The sequence below is a fragment of the Pelodiscus sinensis genome, chromosome 28, assembly GCF_049634645.1.
Source record: "Pelodiscus sinensis isolate JC-2024 chromosome 28, ASM4963464v1, whole genome shotgun sequence".
NCBI classification, from domain to species: Eukaryota; Metazoa; Chordata; order Testudines; family Trionychidae; genus Pelodiscus; species Pelodiscus sinensis.
The window spans coordinates 11285684-11306979 of record NC_134738.1 but is presented as its reverse complement, the minus strand read 5'-3'; the positions used below and the strand labels follow the sequence as shown (position 1 = coordinate 11306979).

The 21296-nt window shown below is 43.7% G+C and overlaps 1 protein-coding gene across 4 annotated transcripts in view; it reads left to right on the top strand.

Moving 5' to 3' along the window:
* Positions 1-21296, top strand: part of PPP3CC (protein phosphatase 3 catalytic subunit gamma) — a 288696-nt gene that overhangs the window by 229044 nt on the left and 38356 nt on the right. For 2 of the 4 annotated variants that reach the window (XM_075910894.1, XM_075910892.1), the window contains exon 1: positions 1699-1958. In XM_075910894.1, the coding sequence (XP_075767009.1) occupies positions 1907-1958 (52 nt within the window). In that variant the 5' untranslated portion in view covers positions 1699-1906. Of the gene's footprint in view, positions 1-1697; positions 1959-21296 lie in introns of those variants that run through there. The other 2 variants (XM_075910895.1, XM_075910893.1) reach the window with 2 other exon arrangements.

Here is a 21296-nt window from a genome sequence, read left to right as displayed (position 1 = left end):
TTCACCTTCTTAAAGGGATATGTTCAAATTACTGTCTTTGTATAGCAGGCTAATTGTCTATTAGAACTTTACAAACCCCTAGAGGGGCTTCAGGATGCCAGGATATGAAGGGAGTCTGGGCTACTTACTTTTTTAAAATAAGTAATAGTCCATTTTGACTCAAGGTCTCATGTGAGGCTCTTGTACAGTAGTCTGGTTGCAACCATGTTGTTTAAAAGCAATCAGATACTTATTTAAAGATTACTTTCCCAATTAGGGTTGGTCCTGCTTTGTGCAGGGGGCTGGACTTGACCTCCTGAGGTCTCTTCCAGCCCTAGGATTCTATTAGTCTAAGTTTAAATGAACAAATCCATATTAAATAACACTGAAAAATAAATTTGACATGTGACTTGATAGAGCAAGGATGCTCATCCAGACCACTGAGCAATATTAACTTGGCTATGCTGCATATAGGCCAGCTATCCTGGACTTTTTTCCCCCCACATCGTGGATACCCAAGTACCAATTTTTTCAGTCAGCAACTCCATAATTCAGGCTATTCACTTTGGCAATTTTTTGCTGCAATTCACTCCTCCTTCTTTACTAATTTTGAATTACTTTTTTCCAGCTGTTTAAATGACCCCATTTTTAAAAGATGGATACTAGTTTATCAATAATTCTCACACTGATTTCAGTTGCTATCTATCCTTTATCTCTGAACTTGTCTCTTTTTTCAGTTACTCTGCCTGTGCACTAGTAACTTGCAATTCCTTTTTTCCTGTTTAAAGGTGAGATTAATATTCTTGTGTGGTTTCAATGCATACCATTAGACTGGAGTGCATGTCAGGTTAATGGAGCCCTGTGTTCAGCGTGCTTGATGTTTTAATCTCCAGTGGCAATAATACAGGATTTTTGCCTTTTTGAAGGGGTAGCCTTGTGGAAAGGGATGATGGCTCTGAGTGCACTGCAGCCTATTATTTCTAGTGTGGAGGCGAGGCAATGTGCATTAGTCTGTAACGGTGGTGGTTGGGCAGCGGAGTGGAGGTGGAGGCAATTTCCCCTGTGCATTGCAATTCCTACATCTGTCATTCAAGGAAAACTACACAGAACCATGGGGGGAGGGGTGTTGTCTCACTGCCCCGCTTTACCGCAGGATGCAAAATGCGGTGGCCTGTGCCTCAGCCCCTGTTGGGCAGGATGCCTGCACTCAGCACCCTGTTTCAACTAGGGGGGCAAGGAGCGGAGGTGCCCCCTGCAGCTCTGCCCTCCAGGAGGCTGCCCCCCTGAGCTGCAGGGAGGGAGAGTCTGGGCCTGCAGGAGGGGGCACAGCGCCCCCCCCCCCCCGTGCTGCAGGTGGGGGTGACTCAGACTCGGAGCTTGCACCCCCTGCACAGCCCGACTCTCATCACCTAGCAACGCTCCCCCTCCCCCTCCCGGCCTCGCGCGCCCACACAAGCTGTGGGGGGAGGAAGGGGAAGGAAAGGATTCCCCAGCAGCTTGGTCACGTGCCCTCAGAGGAGGGCCCGGGCCGCGGGGCGCGTGCGCGAGAGCATCCGCGCGGGCAGGGGCGCGTGCGCCGGGGGAAGCCTGAGCTGGGGAGCGGCGCAGAGCGGGCCGGAGACGGTAGGCGGCGCCTGCGCACCAGAGGAAGTGGGGAGGGGGAGGAGGGTTGGCGCCTGCGCGCGCGCTCCCCGCGAGGGGGAGGGGCGGGTTGGCGCCTGCGCGCTAACGGCGACGGCTCGCGGGAGGGGGTGGGGAACAGAAGCGCTCGGGAGCCGCCGCCGCCGCCCGGGCACCGAGCGGAGCCGGATCCCTGCGCCGCCGCCGCCGGGGCCTGCTCAGCCGCGGTCGGAGTCCCGGCTCCCCGAGGGGGGAGGGCGCCGCGGGGGGAGGGGCGGCCCGGGGGCCGACGCGGGGAGGCGGCACCATGACCGGGCGCGGCCACAACAAGCTGCCCACCACCGAGCGCATCGTGAAGGGTGAGGAGCCGGGGGGGACCCCCCCTCCCTCTCCGCGCGGCTGAGGGGAGGGGCCTGGGAGTTCCCGCGGGGGGAGGGGCGACACCGGGTCCGAACGGGGGCGGTTGGGCCGTTAGAAGCGGGGGGAGGGGGGGCTCCTCCGCTGGGGGAGGGGCCCGTGCGGGGGGGGGGGGGGCGCGTGCCTTGCAGGGAGGCTGCGGGGCGTTGGGGTTCCCTCCCTTAAAGGGGGGGCGTTGCGGGACTCCCCATGCGGGGCGATGTTCGCTGAGCGCTGCATTTCCAAAGGGGGGGGGGATTCCCCTTGCTCTCCCTAACCCAGTGCACAGCCCCCCCCCCCGCAAGTGTCTCCCCGAGCTTCCCCCTCTTTTGACATCGTGTCTTCGCTGCGCACTGCCCTCCACCTCGTCTAGTCGATGCTATTTTAAAAGAGCTGACGATGTCTGCAGCAGTTAATAGAGAGAAGGGCAAAATGTTAATCGAGAAGTTCCTGGATTAGTTGGAAGCTTGTGCCGTGTAGATTTATTTAGCTGTCCTAATTAATCTGGGGCTATCTGTCCTATCCGTGTATTGGAGAACGTTTATATGTTTAAATTTTTGTTCAGCCGCCATCACTGCTCTCTAATTGCACAGTTGCAAAGGTTGCTCACTTGGGCATCTTAAATTGTTCTGTTGAGTTTTACTACCTTTAACCCTTCCTGCTAGGGGAGCTCTCTCCCAGGAATATGATACATTTCACAGGTACCGAGCTTCTGCAGACTGTCCTCTACCTGCTACTCTTACCCGAGCCCTAATTAATTTTTACTTTTTGTGTTCAAATGTTAATAGCTGTTGCCTGATAAATAGGCAAAGTGGAGAAAAGTAGTATCCTGGATCCTGAGGTTCCTGAGTTGGTTAGATATTTGATCTTTTTTATGTTATATTTAATATTACTGCTAGAAATTAGAGGGTAATGCCTGTTCAGCTGAATCGTCTTTATTCATGCTCTTAGTTTACATTGTAGCTGAGCTGTTGGACTCATTTCTGTGAAATCCTATTAATGATATGTATGTTGTTGTTGTACTGAATTGAATACATTTGATAGAGTAGATTTGGGGGCTTGATAGCAGTCCAATACCGAGAAAGCTAGAGCTTGGGAGTGGTCTCAAATAATTAGTCCTCAGCCAGGAGGAGTGCATACAGGTGTAGTGAGTTATTTGCTGGATCTTAAACTGAGACACTATGGATCATTCACTTTACAAATACATGCTGATAGTATGTAGTGAAGCATGGGGGATAGTCTCTTTAGGGGGCTGTCCAATAGATAGAGTGCTGTGATTATGGAGGTCATTCCCCAGGTAGACTATGAGCCCTGTTAGGACTGGCTTTGGATGCCCCGGGGAGGAATTCCATGCATTTTTTTAAAGAATTTTTATTAAAAGGTGGTAGTATTGTTTGCAGTATTTACATTTTAGATGAGGGATGGGGAACCTTTTTGGGTCGGGGCCACTGACCAACAGAAAAGTCAGTTGGAGGCTGCACACATGAGAAGCCAAAAAAAAAAACCAACCCTCACTGGTGTGGGCCCCCAACCGAGAAGGTGAAAGTCATTCCCCACATTTCCCTCACACACCAAAGCCTGGGGGGACCCAGCCTACTAGATTTTGAGTGCTCCAGCCCCACAGTGGGGGGGAGGGGCTGGAGTGCCAGTGCATGCTCCCCAGTGCTAGAGAGGGGATTGAGCCTTGGGGACCAGATCCAGACAAGTCAGGGCCCGCATCTCTGAAGTTTCCCACCTGTTTTAGACCTTGAGAGAAATCAGAGCTAATTTTGTTCCATTCTTGCATTGAAAATGTCTCTCCTGTTGCAGTTTTTAATAATGCTTAGCTTATGAACTTAAATTTCCAAAGGACTGTGAAAACATTAACCTTAATTATGTTCTGTTAAAAGCAGTTGGAAGCATTGTAGTTCTTCATGTTTGTCAGCTTACACCTATTATTTTAAAGCATCTTAGCTTTTCAGTCCTGGGTTGAGGCCCCCTTGTATTTCTGATTTCAGATATCATTATTAAGCAGCGCTGCATATAACCAAGTGATGTCTGTTTTAATCAAACATCTTAATTTTCTATCATAGTTAATAGTTTAGACTTGGCCAGAAGTAGGTCTCAGTGGAAGCTGTCAGGACATTACTTGGAGCAAAATCACTCAGCTCTTAAGATAAGTGTAGTTTGCTGCTTTTTTTTTAAACTGAAAATGCCTAACATGTCAAAAGCCTATGAAATGCAATAAAACTTCAGAATGGTGAAATGTGATGCTTTAGCTCAATATAAACTCTCTGAAATAGGGCTACAAATGAAAGTTCTAATCAGTTCTCTTGTTAGCAGTCTCAGCAGTGAGATAAAGAATTATGGACCATGGAACTGACCTCCTTTCTCACACCCATTGGGGGTCATCCAGGACAGAAGTGAAGTGTTCTCAGGGAATAATGTTGAATACCTCTCTTCTGAGTAAATAGAGCATTGATTGACATAGAAGTAACAGGCCTTCAGACATGCCTATTGTACAGTAAATGTTATTTTTCATTCTACGTGAAGAATAAACTATCACCATTGGGGGTAAAGTAAATTGTCTGAAAAGTAGTGGTGACTGTGAGAGTAGCTGTCTGCAATGGGAATCCTCTTTTTTTTTTTTTTTTTTTTCCTTAACCAAAGTTATGTGCTGATGACTCAAGTGGATTGGCTAGAGCAACCCAACTCCGGAGCTATATTTACATTTGTCTTTAATGATATTGTTGTTTAAAAACATGGCTAGGTCAAGGCAAAGAAACAAGAGCCTCATCTTGAGTTGGAGACTTTTTCGGGTAGGAGTAATGTCAGTGTGTTGGGATTCTGACTTGTAACTGTGAGGAACTGAATTGCTAAAATCTTGCATTTTCTCTCAGCTACAGCCACTGTTTCATGTTTCACAGTAATCTGCATAATAGCTTTATAATGTAGCCACTAATTTGCAGCTCTGCTGTGAAATAAGGAAACACATTTGCTGTTTTACAGAGGGGAACTGAAGTACAGAGAAATAAAGTGACTTTTTAAGGCCATGCTATGAATGATAGCTAATGCTGGGATTAGCACTGAGCAGTTCCTGCTTTGGTCAAGACCACATTGATAGACATCTCTCTCACAAGCAAGAATTGTTTTTGGTATTGAGACTGAGTTTATCATGTTTCAGAACTCCCTGTTTCTCCTCTCTCACAAGCATTTAACTTTTGTCAGTCACATAGCTGCATGTCCAGTTTATTTTTACTACGGGAACAGCATAAGAAGGGTGAGTTTAAAAGCCCTCAGCTTTTCTTTGCTAGTGCTTGACCTGCGCTCTGACAATTCACTCAAGTTATCATAAAAACATTTAGTTCTCAAGATAAAACCCTGTTTCCTTACTTGTTTCAGGAGTCTGGTTCTTGGTTTGAATTTTTCCAAATGTTTGTTAGATCTTGATTGCGTTAATACATGAGTATACTGTGAAGTGATCATGACTCAAGGCCTATGGCAGCATGCCATTGAGGAGTTAGCCAAGGGAGTAAATAGCAAGATGAGAAAAGGAGGACTCCTAGTAGGAGTTTCAGAGGGGTAGCCGTGTTTGTAACTGAAACTTAAAAAACAGCGAATAGTCCTCTAGCACCTTAGAGACTAACAAAAAATGTAGATGGTAGTATAGAGCCATCGACATTTTTTGTTAGTCTGTAAGGTGCTAGAGGACTATCTGCTGTTTAAATTTTTCCTATTGAGAGCGCCAAACCTTGGAAATTTCAGTATTTATGGGAATGGAAGACTGTGTGCTTGTCAAGGTGATGCCTTAACAGAGTATGCTTGTTTAGCTCAGATGAGGCCTTATTTTTGAGTGCAATATAAATGCACAAAGGATGGCTCATCTCGCTCTCTATGTGCAGGCCGTGTTCCATATATTTGTAGCATGGGCAGCTCTTGGTATAGGGCAGTTGTTGTTTTTAGCAAGGTTGGGTCTGATTATGCAGTCAGGCAAAGCTCCCAGTGACTTTAATGGCAGCTTTATCGGTGAGTGAGGTTGATGCCAATATCGCTTCTCGGCCTCTTGAAGGCTAAGATCAAGTGTAGTGTCTATTCTACTTTTTCATGGCTTTGAATGGGTTTCTTCACATGGTTACAAAGCACATCAGAATGGAGCTAGAAAATGTGCTTTTTTTTACCTTGCTAGGCCTGTTCTGAGGCCTTGTGCTTCATAAAAGTTGTGATTTTAACATCTATACCTTGTTAACACACAATGTTCTTATTTTCTAATTGACTGTATTTCTTCCCCATCTGAGGTGCACACAGGTGCTGTACAGCTATTTCATAACACAGTACATTGATAAAAATATCAAACGAAAACTAGCCTAAAACTGCACACACTAGGAATGGGACTCTTCTGAGGAGGAGCACAGATGGACCTTAAGCATGGGGGAAATCTTTATTAAAAGAAAGAAATACATGTGAAGGTCTTCATAATATAATATTTAATGTACTCTTTCCTGAAATATAAACTAATTATGTTTATATCTTGTCTAATGTTGTAATATGTCTAAACTAATTTAAAAAACACTTGAAAAAAATAGGCTGCTATAAGTAGTGGTTAAAAATGAGGACAAAAGGTACAAATTTGTATGGGGACAAGGGGAACTTTCTCAAACCTTGTGAGCACCATTAAAAGTGCAATTGCCATCTGACATAAGACACATCATTGGGATTCCTAAAAGCCTGATGGTGTCACAACACACACACACACGCATATCCTGAAAGACTTAAGATTTTAAGCATAGACATAGCTATCCCATTAAGGGCTATAGAAATCTGGAAATGTCACTGAATATTCCTTACTTATTGACTGATCTTTTATGCTCCAAAGACACTTCTTAACTAAGGTGGTCTTACATAGGGTGTGGTTAGGGAAGGGACATCTTGCAGCTGGGGCTTGGATCGTCAGCTGCAGAATTTGTGCTAATACAGTCAAGATCATGTGGTGATACATCCAAAAATGCAACAGAAATCAAATGTGATGCAGACCGTGGCACTCTGACTAATACCTTATGGAAGAGCAGAAGATTAAACTAGAATGTGCATCTGGTACTAAATGTCTCCTGCCCAGTCCTGTATATTAGCAGCGACACCACCAGTTCACGTGTCTAACAATCTTTATACTAAGAACCTTGCTGAATCAAGTGCCCTAAGCCATATCTTGGTAGCGAATAGACATGACTGCTCTGTCATTATGCTATCCTCTGATTTATCTGCATTTTAGCAGAGCTGTCTATGCTGCTACCAAAATCTAATATATGGTAGCAAAGATATAAAATCATTAGAAATCATTGAGGAGGCTTTGTGAAAAATATAAAAGATTATTTCTTTGGAGTAGCGCACATGAAGTGCCAGAATGGTGCAAAAACATGGAAAAGAGGGGGAGCATCCCATATGTAAGTAGCAAGAGTTGCGGTTAACATGTGAATCGTCTATAAAATGTGACTTCCTGTGTTATCTGAATATTCTTCTATGAAAGGTTTGTGCCATTCTTCATATTAAGATCTGTACTTGCTGTTCAGAGTCTCTATTCTCTAGCAGTCAGAACAAACGAGTTCAGATAAGTCAGGTATCTCAATTAAATAAAAAATTCATTTAATAATAAAATATATGACTTGACTCTACCATTTCTAGCTATAATATCATTTTCAGTGTTTAACTGGTTTTATGATTGGAAAATGAAGGAAGGCTGCTTGCTTAGGAATTGAGTCTGCAGGAAGTAGGGCAGGGTGCCGGCTTAAAATAGTAATGAAGGCTGGCCTGTTTGTAATGAACAGAGCTATTTAGGTAAACCCTGGAGTCTCAGTGGAGGTAGAGCCACACGTTAATCTCAAGATATTAGCCTGTAGACCAGTAATTGTGTTTATCTGTGATGATTCTTTACTCGTTTTCAAGCATCTCATGTTCAGTCCCTTATGCTGCTCTTTACAGGTTGCCTTGCGATGCTGGGTATGTTTACTAGCAGTACAGTATGTTAATGGGTTTAAACATTATAAGAAGTTTAAAGCAATGGAATGGGCTATGTGAAAACCTCAGTGTTGATATGTTAAATTCTTCGAGACTGGACTCCGCTAGCAGTACTGCGCTGGGTTGGAGTCCTGGGTCAGAAGTGCAGAGAGCGCTTATGGAGAACCGAAGAATTTCTGTTTGATGTTGGTGGGTTCCACAGAAAGGGCAGTCTCTGACTAGAAGGCTGATTGGCTTACAGGATGAAAAACAAAGTTGGGAGGATGGGACTGGAAAAGGGATGCAGGAAGAAAGTCCACATGGATGTGGCAGACCCCAAGAGAGCTAGGAGAATAAGAGTTGAACAGGATTTCAAAGATTTAATTTGCAAGCAGTGGTAGTGTTGTGTTATATAGACTGCAATTCTGACTTCAAACCTCCAGTCTCTGAAGAGGAAGTCTTGCTGGCTTATCTATCATCAGTATCTCTACCTACCAAGCTATAATAGGTTCTTGCTGTGTTCCCATTAGTAGCGGAGGTGGATGTGCATGTATCGAGTAATAGGACCTCTTCCTTCTGGGAGCCTGGCTATGTTGTTTGTGAGATTTGAGGTTTTATTTGTGTGAGGTCCAGAAATCTAAATCCATCTCAGGCCCGTACACAGGGAGGATGTGAAAGGTGTGACAGCACTCCTCTGTGGTCTCCCAAAGCATGCTCCTGCTGGCCAGGGGAAGGCAGGAGCAGTATGCTGCCCAAGGCTTTCTTCCCCCATGTTCTGACCAGCTGGGGAAAGGCTGGGGCTGATTTCTCCACTTACCTGGGGGACCATACGGGCTGTACAGACAGTCCCCAGGTTACGTACAAGATAGGGACTGTAGGTTTGTTCTTAAGTTGAATTTGTATGTAAGTCGGAACTGGTACATATTGTAGGGGAAACTCTAGCCAAACATTTCTCCAGAGCTCAGTTTTATTCTCCCACACCTCACTTCCCTCAATCCTTTATTCTCAAGCTGAGGTGTCTCCTGAGAAAAGCCGCTCCGCATCTCCCTGGCCTGCTGGGGGGGGGGGGGGGGGGCGCTAGCTTCGCATCTCCCTGGTCTGCTGGGAGGAAGCAGCTAGTGCAGGGTTGCCTCACCCCGTTTGTAAGTAGGGATCCGATGTAAGTCGGATCCATGTAACCCGGGGACTGCCTGTATTCACACTCTTGCAGTCCACATTTACAAAAGAAGTACCCTTCCCCCCGAAATTCCTGTGTACGGGCTTGCATCTTTTCACCTTGATTTTTGGGGGGGCTGGGGGTGCTTCTAGCTTCTGCAAGAGCAATGGTGATGGTTTCAAAGACACAGATTTGTGGGATCCATAAGAAGATGTGATGTGTGAAAAGTTTGTGCAACAAAATCATAGTCTGTGATTTTATTGAAGACTTATTTAAGTCTTGTTATAATGGGTTGGACTATTTCCCCTTAACGGAAAAGGAATATAAGTAATCTTAGAAAGGGGTTTGTTCCTTCTAAGGTTTATAAACTGTTTGCAGGTGCACTGCTTCTGTTGAGCCCTAATATAGGCTCTTTGGAACAGAAGAGTTAGGTTTTATAGTCTACTGTATATTTGAGAGAGTTTGTCTGAGAGTGAGCGACTGTCTGTCTGTCCAAGAACTGTTCCTAAATGGTAAGAGCTAGGACCACCAAATATGGTATGCAGCATCCTCTTATGATAACTTAAAGCAAGGTAAGGATTTGATTGTGCGGGGGACAGGGATGCATAAAACCATACAGAAGAGAGACAAAACAACTAGGCAAGTGAAAGAGGCTAGCTGATAGCATCTCTCTTCTCTACTTCCCTCCTCCTCCTCCCTGATTCAGGACTGTCCCAGGCCCGAACATCCCTTTAGACACTCTTTAGGGATGGTGGGAGTCAGGGGGGCTGCAGATTCCTCTCCCCTCCCTCCCTGATTCATTTGGAAACACTGCTGGCTATACCCCTTCATCAGAGAGTGAGGGGGAAGTGCACAGTTTGCTCCATTCTTCACTCTGGCTTGGGAGTGCAGGAGGTAGATGAACCTGGACCTGCCCCAGGCTGAGGACATACATCCTTCTCCTGGCTTTGCCTGCATGGAGAGGTGCTTCTCACATGGCCCCAAGTTGCTGCATTGAGAGAGGGCTAGGGTTTTCCTCTCTCTGCAAGGCAGCCTGCATCCTGAACCCCTCATTCCCAGCTCCACCCCTGAGCGAAAATTGAGCATAAGAACCTGAGCAACACCAGGTAAATCTTCTAGTTACCGTATATTGCAGCATCTTTCATACAGACTCTCTCTGATTACAAGGCATTGCCTGGGTGCCAATGACCAGGATCAGCAGAGTAAGGACATTGTATAGTGCTTTAGAATTTGTTTGTTTTGATCCTAGTGTAAACAGTTGACACTGAAGCATTCAGTCAAATGGTGAGTACTGGAAGGAAGATAAATCGAGGCACAATTATACTGTGACTTCTTTTCTGTGGTGGGTAATGGACGTAACTGAACTCTGGTAGTGACTGTCTCTTGCTCAGTATAATGCAGTACTCTGATCAAAGGCCTGCTGGCTGGGTTCTGCATGCCTGTGTCACAGTTAGCAGCGGAATCTGATGAGAGTGTTAGTGGACGTTACTTTGTTTAGGTTTCCCTTATGGAACAGGTCAGCTTATGCCTACAAAGCTGGCTTGAGTCTGATCTTAAAAGTACACTATGTGCAAAATTGTGTTCACTTAAAGCAGGTTTAAAACCAGAGCCAATCTCTCCCCTCCTCCCCCCCGCATGCTGCTGGTAGCGTCAGATTTACATTTACCAGCAGGTGGGGAATTTGTCTTTGACACAAAGACCCTACTGTGTTTGTATTAATGATCTATTAGTGGACTAGCTGTCAACTTGCTAACCTTGTGAAAACAGGTGGTGAATTTCCCTGTCTGATGACATCTAGGAATCCCCTCATATCTCCTTTGGTTAGCTCACTTTTTTAAGTAGTTGCAGCTGTTTGCTGTAGGCCTCATGCTTTTTTCTTTTTTCCCCCAAGCTTAGTGGTGACCCTCAAGTCAGCTGAGGAAATCATCCAATCTGATTGAGCTGATGAAAGGAAGATGACAAATCTGATGTTGTGTGGTGTACTACTGAGTGATTTTTTTCATTGTAGTATGTGTATTTTTAACTGCCCAAAAGTCTATAGAGCTTCAGCGTCTCAAACATTTTTCAGGACTTACCTGCTTTTCTTTCTGTATGGCAGCTAGCAATTTGAGCATGCACCTCACTCGGAGTATTGAGTCAGAACAAAGTCATGGTCCCTGTTTCAGCAAGCTTAAAATCCATGGCAAAACATAGATCAGTCATTCAGCATTGGCTCATTAGGAGTTGGGACCATTGCATAGCAGTGTAGACACTTTAAAACTAAATTCAGCTTTCCCAGGTGAGTAGAATATTGGTGCCGTAATCATCAGTGGGAAAGTTAGGCACACAGTGTTTGTTCCTCTGGGTAAATTTTTGTGATTCTTGCAAAAACTGAAGTAAAATAGGGCTTCTGCAAGTAGAAGACTAGTTACTGCTGGGGTTTCCCAGAAGATGCGTCATGAACTTGGTTCTCAGCTGCAGCCGAGATGTTCAGCTTGTTTTGCAGGGAAGTCCCACTGGTGGGAAATGAATATGTGCATGAAGAGTTAATTTACATAAATAAAGTTTTGTTGTCATCTTGCTATGTGTTGGGTGGCTGATGCATAGTGACAGTCCTAAGTTGCTTCTGTATTTTAATAATACTCCTATTTAAAATCTCATGGCACTTTTGCGAAATCCTAGTCCTCTGTATGAGGTGGACAGAAAGGGAGCAGCATGCCCCTCTGTGTGCAGTCTTGTAACACATTCCATTTGATGGGGAGGTGAGAAATGGCAAGTTCTGTCTCAGATTTAGTCTGCATTGGAAGAGCTTTCCCAGTATAGCTATACCAATGTAATTACATCTGTTTAAGGTGTTTGCCAAATTAAAATTATAGTGTTAAAAAAAAAAAAAGCCCTCACCCCTACCTGACAGTGATGTGCCAGCAGAAGTTTCTAGTCAAAGACTTGGCCTTGGAGTAGTAGCTAGACAATCAGAGTGTGTAGTACAGTAAACTTCCGATAATCTGGCACCTTTAGGACCCAAGGGGTGCCGGATTATCAGATATGCCGGACTATCGGAAGGGGGGGCTGTGAGGGGTCTTCGGGGGTATGCGCCCCTCGGCGCTGCGGGACCAACCCGGCAGCATCCCAGCTGCTCTGCCCCAGGCATCCCTAAGTCAGCCACTGCTGAAACTGACCAGTAGCTGACTCGTTTAAGCCAGGGGCAGAGCAGCTCCAATTGTCCGGCTGCTTGGAGCACTTCTGGGTTCCAGACCATTGGATGCCGGACCACTGGAGTTTTACAGTATATTGCTTCCAAGCTTTTCTTATGGATTCAGGTTTAATAGGCTCTGATTATTTTCTAACTTGTATTTATCAGGTCCCTCCACAGGGTGGGAAGGGCTGTGGGATGCGCTTTCAAAAGATGCTTTAAAAGTGATATGCCTGATTATACTCTTGGCACATAGTGTATTATGTTTATTTGCATTTTGAAACATGAAAGTATGACTTGATTATTGGAGTTAGATGCATATGGCTTATAAATAGACATTGAGGGCCAAATTCTGTTACATTGTTGGAGCAGAAAGGTGAACTTGACTTCAGAGGTTGAGCATTGCTCCATTACTGAAGTGCAGTTAAATGATGTACAGGTAGTCCCCGGGTTACGTACAAGATAGGGACTGTAGGTTTGTTCTTAAGTTGGATTTGTATGTAAGTCGGAACTGGTACATATTGTAGGGGAAACTCTAGCCAAACATTTCTCCAGAGCTCAGTTTTATTCTCCCACACCTCACTTCCCTCAGTCCTTTATTCTCAAGCTGAGGTGTCTGCTGAGAAAAGCCGCTCCGTGTCTCCCTGGTCTGCTGGAGGGGGGAGGGGGCGCTAGCTTCACGTCTCCCTGGTCTTCTGGGAGTGCGGGGTTGCCTCACCCCGTTTGTAAGTAGGGATCTGATGTAAGTCAGATCCATGTAACCCGGGGACTGCCTGTAGTTGAGACTTCAGATTCTGATTTCCAAGAGAACATTTCAGTTCAATGGTATATCTCCCCCTTTCCCCATAGAAAAAAATTGTTCAACTTTAGTATATTTTTTAAATATTGTGAGGATTGTTTAGAATTCATTATAGGCAGCTGTTTTTATCCTAATTTGAGAAGAAATGATCTGGTTCATTATGAAGAGTAGGGTAAGCTTTCTGAATCTGTTCTATATAAAGGATTAATTTTCATTCAGGAGATACAACTCCAATAGATCAATTTCATATTGAATAAAAATTTCTGGTGGATCCTAAAATCACCCTTAGGAAATCAGGTGCTTAAACACTCCTAGTCTATTTGAGGTAATCAACATTCAGTTAAAAAAAATGAAATATACTATAAAAATAGGGAAGGAGGATAAGATATCTAGTCTGACATTCAGCATATCTGTGTGAATAGGGACATTGAAAGAGTATCCAGGGACTGTTATGGGGATCTTGGCTGCCTTCAGCAGTAAATACTCACATGATGACTATGGGTATGATTTTCAAGGTGCTGAGAATTTGCTGTTCTTGTCCACTTCCACTGGACTTGGGGTGTTCGGTGCCTCGGTAAATAAGGCACCATATTCATACCAGAATATACAGGGTAAGTATGAGAATTTGCAAAAGTTTAGGGGATTAGAGCAGAACAAAGGGAAATAAAGTGGTGCAATAAGAACTTACATATTGCTTGTGGCATCTCTGCCAGGTAGATGTTCATTTTACTAAGTGGCCTGCCCAAATCATGAATTGGGTTTGAATCAATAGGATGAAACATTAATGGAGACAAGTTCTACTTTGGGGTGGGAAACAGGTTGGAGGAGCTGTTTCTTTACATCACATGGTGATTTAGTTTCCATGGTGCTTATTTAGCTGAAATGGTAGCTCTGCTATGACACATCAATAACCGTACTTGTGCCAGAGTTGCTTTAAACTGAATAATGGCAAAGATTATTTGTCTGGATTGGTCTATGCTTCAGGAAGCTAAGATGAAACACAGATCTGTTCCTGAAGTTTCTTAACTTCATCTTAGCATAATGGAACATCTCATAGCTCAAAATGGGGCTCCAGGGATAAAGAGATCCTGGGGTTTTGTGACCAGAGATTTATGCAGATAATCTTTACTTCTTGAAATGATCATTCCATGGAAAATCGAACTCTATCTATAAATATATCAAGGAACTAACTACAGGTTTGAATTTAACCAGTTTACTTACATATTAAGGGTCACACTGTGTTTTAACTCATTCTTAGTATAGGTCTGGGAAAACTTAAGAAACTTAACATGGTTTCCAGTTTAGTTTGTACACCGATAGCAATTATGGATATCACAGGCCTAGTCATGGGTGTCCAGAAGTCTAGGCAGGGGAAGACTTTGCCTTCCCAAACTGCCAGGCGTGAACCTGCCCACACTCCGCCCCAGAACACCTGTTATAGGAGAGGGTTGCTGCCCCCAGTGCCCACTCTCCCTGTGCTCCGGGGTGGGGAAGCTGGAGCCGTGCAAACCTCTTCCCTCCCTGGTGCTTCACAGGCTGGAGCTGTGCTGCCTTCTCCTTCCCCGGGTGCTTTGGGCTATGGCTATGTGGTGTGCCTTCCTCCCTTCCCAGTGCTCTGGAGCTTGGGAGGCTGGGGCGAGCTTGTACCTGCCTACATAGTGCCCTACCTCCCCGTGGAGGTAGGAAGGGGGTGAGGCTTCAGCAGAAAGGAAAAGGCTGGAGGTGGGTCTGGGAGTTGCCCCCCTCAGCCCTACCTTCTCCAATTGCCCATAGGCCTAGTTTTCTGAACATTACAGCAAGACTCTCTGCTTGCCATTAACGTTTACAGCTCTTGTTGTAAAGAAAACTTCATGCTAGTAGGGAAGTAAAATCCCATTTAATTGGTTAACCTTTTTAAACCTTGTTTAACGGGTTAATTGATTAAAGGGGGCATGGGCGGGAGGGCTGCTGCAGCTCTGCCAGGCTGGAACAGCTTTCCTCCTCCCACCTTCCAAGGCTGAACTGGAGTAGCCCCACCATAGGCATAATCTGCTCTGGCCTGGCCAGCACAGTCCATGTCTGCGGGGCACTCAGGCTTCCCGTGGACAAAGGCTACTCCAGAAGACCAGAGCAGCCCCTGTCCTCAACAGACAGGGAGCTGCTCCAACTCCCACTGGCTAATGGTTAACCGGAACTGTAAGGTGATGCTTACAGGTTAACCTTTCACATCCCTACACTAAGTTTCTTCCACTTTATAGTCTCTGCTTTTACATGTGATGATTTTTTTTTCTCACAGATTTTCACCTTTAGACTTTGCATAGTGATTTTATCAGATCTCGCAAGTGAAACTGGGTTGGTTTGGTCCTAGGTGTTACAGCAAGAGAGTGTTGAAGATTTAATAAGTGATATTCTTCCTTCTGAGTCTTAGGGCTAGCCTTGTTAGGCTGTTACTTTAAAAATGAGTAGTCCTGTGGCACCTTAGAGACTAACAAATATAGTACCATGAACTTTCCTGGGCAAAACCCTCTTCTTTACTCAAGTTCATCTGAAGAAATGGGTTTTGCCCGTGAAAGCTTGTGATACTATATATATATATATATATATATATATATTTAATGTGTAAGGTGCTACAGGACTACCCACTAACTTCTTTCTCAGTCAGTCTAGGCCTAATGCCCTAACCTAGCATGTTGCTACAGTCAATATATTTTGTATTTGTATCCTAGCACTTAAGAAGTGCTAGAGTTGCTATTAGATAGGATATAAAAACTGAGTTACTAATGGCTTGTTAAAAATTCCATAGCACTCATCATATGTTTGAGATGTCAGCCAGAGAGTTCTGTCCAAATTCCATCTGGAGAGATTATATGCTGCCTTCCTGCCATATTCCTTAGTTTAACTTGAATGCAGAATTCATTATGTTTGTTCATTTCCTGTCTTTATTAGGTGCTGTAGAATAGTTAGTAAGTTCTGCAGTTGTGTAGTGATAGAAGTTTGCAGCACGGTAAAGGCGATAGAAAGATCTTGTGGTGGTGTGATAGAATAAAGAGAAATAGTGAAACAGATTGACTAGAATATTGTTGTGGCTGAATAAAGATGTCATCCATTGCTTGTGATCCAAGTATTTGTTCCCTGTTAATTACTGTTACAGCTTTACACATTGCTGAAACTTTAACCTTCTTTGAACACAGAATCACACACTGGTTACCTTTCACTACTGAACCAGGTGGATTTGTTCAGCTTGCATATTTTTAGGGTTCATAGCCAATTGGCTCAATCAGCTCTGTTGAATAGAAGAATGTTAAGTTGCAAGTGGACAAAAAGACAAGATCTCAGGAAGTACAGCATTGCAATACAGTAATTCCTCATTTAATATGTGCCCGCTTTACACGTTTTCGCGATAGCACGATTTTTTGAATTCCACGACTGCCCCCAGAATAACACGATTTCCCCAGCTGGCCCGTTGCTGGCAGTTGCACAGGGCTTCCCCTGCCTCCCTGCAAAGCGGTGGTGGGTTCGCTGCTCGCTGTGCCATTCCCCAGCAACCCCTCCTCGCCGGATGCAGCGCGGGTCACGGCAGACCTGTCACAGGGGCATGCATACTCCAACCCAATCCCTTTCCCCTTCCCTTCCCCAGAGCCAAACACCTCCCCTCCCTGCTGTAACCCAGTCTCCTTTCTCCCCCAACCTTATGTTCCAGTCCCAGCAGACACCACCGCTTGAAACGCAACCCCCACCTTTTCCATTATTTTCAAGGGAAAATTGACCTCACATAACACGTTTTCACTTAACACGATCATTTTCTGAAACACATCTATAGTGTTAAATGAGGAATTACTGTACTTCAGAATAGAAAATGCCAGAGACCTGACATTAATGCTATTAATAATTTAATGCAGAAGATAGTTTCTTGTACCCCTTTGAAAGGTTTTACAGAACTGAATCCAGGACAGCCTCTTTATTGTGAATGTTTCTACCTTGGATATCTGGGTCTAATCTTGGTGGTAATTAGATCTGTGCTGTGAAAAGTGGACATCTGTTGCCGTGAATCTCAAATTGTTGACTGTCAAACTTTTTAGATGTCTGCAGTGGTGGAGAGAGTGAAGTATTTAGAAGCTATTAGTACTTAAATCTACTTAGACTGAGCTAAAGGTGAGTTTTTCAAGATAAACTGAGTATAGAAATGAGTTTTCTGCCGAAATTGCTATGACTTGTAACAAGGTGAAAGACTATCTGAAAGGGTATGGTTCTTGTCAGAACTGTTAGCTGTTCTTTCAGTGTTTTCAGAATGCTTGAAATGCCTCTCTCCCCGCCCCCTCAGAAGGCTTTTAGCCATCTGTTGAACTAACTGGCTATATTCCTCCACTCATCTGATTAGAAGCAGACAGGAGAAGGAGTCCATTGCAGTGAATGACCTTTCAGGTATGCTCCCATATTGGGATCAGACTTGCAGTATAATCTCTGATGTTGACTGCTGAGCAATACTCTTGTCATTTTAATCCTAGGCCCCTGCTTTTGACTGGAAGTCTTGGATGGTTTGAAAAACAAACTCTGTCTTCTGTATCTGGTTCTGTCCATCAGAACCATTTATGGAGGTCTTGGGAACAGATTAGTCTGTACCAATCATCATTTTAGGCAAGTGTTTTACTTTTTTTCAGTAATGAGTATTGGTTGTTATTTTGTACAATTGTAATGGCAATATGAGAGGCATTTCATGGCATTGGTCTGTTCTTTTAGAAAGTGTGGATTACTTGATTCTGATCTTGATTAATGCTTATTAGACTGATTTCTTTGACTAGCAATAAGCATTTTTAACACCTTAATCACAGTGTTATAAAACTCTGCTACAAATTGCAGGCCTTCTACTTAAAGTAGTATGGTACTTTGGCATTGTCAGAGAGACTTTTTTTTTTGTGGGTGTGTTGATTCCACACTTGAGCTTCCTGATAATCTGGTTTTGCGGTGTTTCAGACACGTGGCTTTTTGTCAGTTCTCCATTCTGTAAATAGCTTTTTGCCATATTCATCCTCTGAGTTCGCAGACTAAGATGGTGTGTACACCTGGACTTTAAATATAAAGCATGTTCACTTTACCAAACATCCATTCTTCCACTTGCAGTGTGACAAGGATATTGCTATCCTCTTATTGAACTCCTGCAAACACCACTGACCCCTTAATCCATTTTAGATCATGAATGTTTACATCTCAGAGTTCATGTGCCCTCGTATCTTGTTGTCATTACATGACATGTGCTAAAACCAGGAATTTGAATGTATTGCTAATTATACTAGTCAAGTATGGTGCAAAATCGTATGCTCCTGCTGCAAGCATTTTGGAATTTAAATTAGATTTGACACAGTTGTGACTGTAAACAAAGGGAGTGGGCATGAGGATCTGAAAGAATGATCATAAGAAACTCAATTTTATGAGAAATTCAGTGTTATGTGCACTTAGTGTGTATGGGCAGTGTCTTGGGAGTCTGGTGTCAAGATCAGTTTAATACCCTTCATCTTCAGAATACTTTGACTGTCCATAACTATCCTTCCCATTCCCCTGTGAGATAGGTAAGTATTTACACCTTTTGCAGATGAGGAGAATGAGGCCCAGAGAGAAGTGTATAGGCACATCACCTGAGATGGTCATGGCAGAGCCTGGGCTGTGCTAGGCTCTTGTAGCTCCCAATCTCTTGGTCTAACCATTAGTTGAAACAGACTGTACCCTTTGGTTAGCAAAGGTAGGACTGAAAAGAAACTTCCTTCACGGCACCTTCTTACAATATTGACCATTTCAGTGGGGTTGAGTGCAAATGAGAGCAAAATCTAGAAAGGTGAAAATTAGTACAGGGGATAATTACTTGCAATGAGTTGATTAAAGCCTTTATACAAGTTATAGCCTCTAACAGGATTATTTGCTTTGGCAACACTAATTACTTAAGTACTCATCCTCCTCACTTACTGTGTGCAGGAGACATCATCACTGCTTAATAATATTGGGTTGATTTTTATTTTTGTTAGGGTCTCAGACTTTGATTCCTCTTTGTTGTTGGGAGGATTTTTCATCTGTCTGCTTTATTTGGACATCTCCAGGTATCACAACATGCTTAACTACTGTTCCAGCGCTCTACTATATAGTACTGACATAAAGAACAGAACTCTCTTTTTGACTTGGTCAGCAGAAAGTGGAGTATATTCCCTAATTCATTGGAGATGCAGTAACATGTCTCTATTATGGTCTCTACTGTGGTGGTCCTAGCTTCTGGCCATACTCTGGTTTATTTAATAACTGGTGCCGATTCTTCTCAGTGTATGTATACAGCACCCATTCAGGATCACTGTAGAGTGGTAGACAAATTGGCAGAGCAGGAAAGAAGTTAATCACATATATCTGATTTCATCTGGGAGCTAACAGTCACATAAAGCTAGCAGAGAAATTTCCATAAAAGTTCTTGGCTGCTCACATCAATGTATTGGCACAAATAATCCTCATTTTATCTTTCATAAGACTCTGCTCACAAAGACTACTGGGAAACAGGCAGAATTTTCCAGAAGTTTTTCTTGGATTGTTTCTGAGTTGTAGATGAGAACTGCCTCTTCTGTGCTCACGTCCCTTTTTTCATTAAACATGCTATCCTATATTCTATGGTCTGTCTTTTACTTAAGCACTTCATCTTGAAGACCTGAAAAAGAATGACCTAGTGTATTAGCTGCATGAGAATCCCTGATTTACCTTGAATTTTCTTCTCTCCCTTAAGTCATTTGACTTTCAAATTCTATGAGCCTGCCATAAGGAGGAGCTAGCAGGTAGTAGGACTACTGCTGAGTTCTATACAAGAATTGGCATTTAATATGATTGATGAGTTATGGGCAGTGCCTGAAAGCCCCAATCAGGCTTGGAGCTAGTGTGCTGGGTGCTGTACACAGATCCCCTGCATCTAGACCTACCTAGCTGCCAAATACTGCAGTTTCTTTGACAATTTTCAGTACAAATAGCATTGTCAACACACAGATCTACTGCATATCAAAAATTGAATGTCGCACAGCATAACATAGGATTTATTATTAAAAAATAAGATGGTAGTCTATCAACTCGTTCATTTTCATATTCATTAAATGTTGTCTAGCTGACTGGTGTACGTGGGACCTTTCTTGTATTTCTTGATTGTAAGATCCTTGGGAAAGAGACTGACCTGTATTGTGCAGAGCACATTGTTGGCACTTAGCAGTATATAACTACTAACTAGAACAAAACTTTCAGATCTATTGTGAGTGATACCTTGTCATATTATTCCAGTGGCAGAGCACTAGACTGGGTCTCCTTTCATTACAGCCAGTTTTTTTTCTACTTCTGTCCTACATTCCCCATTATTTGGAAAATAATGGTCAGCTACTGCAGTTAGCTATCATTGGCCCATGCAGTTGACTCAGGTTTGTGGGGCACAAGTTAGGAATCTCACCCAAGCATCTGTGCTGCAGTTAGATAGTCCCTAAGCTGGAGTCAGCTGGCAAAGGCCAGCCGCAGGATTTTAATTGCAGTGTAGACATACCCTCTGATACAGATTTGCAGTCTTATTCTCTGCCTCTTGGGATTCCAAACTAAGGAGCTACTTTATTTGCACTTGAGAGAGGTCAGTTCTGCTACTATTAGTCACCCTATTTGATAAGCAACCTTATGCCTATTAAATTCAATATTTTGGTATAGAGAATATCATTCCTTGGTGATTGCTAGGGACATGAACTTCATTTCCATTTGGTTTAAATTTAAGAGCAAATCCATTTTCCCAACACGTGGTCATATCACTAAAGTTGGAGATGGGGGAAAATCTGATACCTTATACCTTATCTGATACCTAGCCAAAGTTAGGATTGTGTGCTGAGTCTCCCAGAGATGCGATCCAAGCAGGCACGGCCAGGATGTAAGTGACTAGGGTGTCTTTAGGCCACCTTTGTGCCCTCAGGATTCTAGACAGTGGGGATGTAAATGGTGTGGTTCTCCCCTCATCCCCCCTCCCCCCATCAGTTAACCAGTTAAACATAATGTTAACTGGTTAACCAATGAAATAGGATTTACCATTCCTACCAGGTAATTCCAGGGGCAGTCCCTAGCTCCCACAACCACCACAAAGATGTGCACTATGGCCCCATCTCCTATGTCACAGCTGATGAGGTATCTGCATAAACACTACATGCACCATGGGAATTTTCACTAGCCAGATAAGGGCTTTTCTTGTC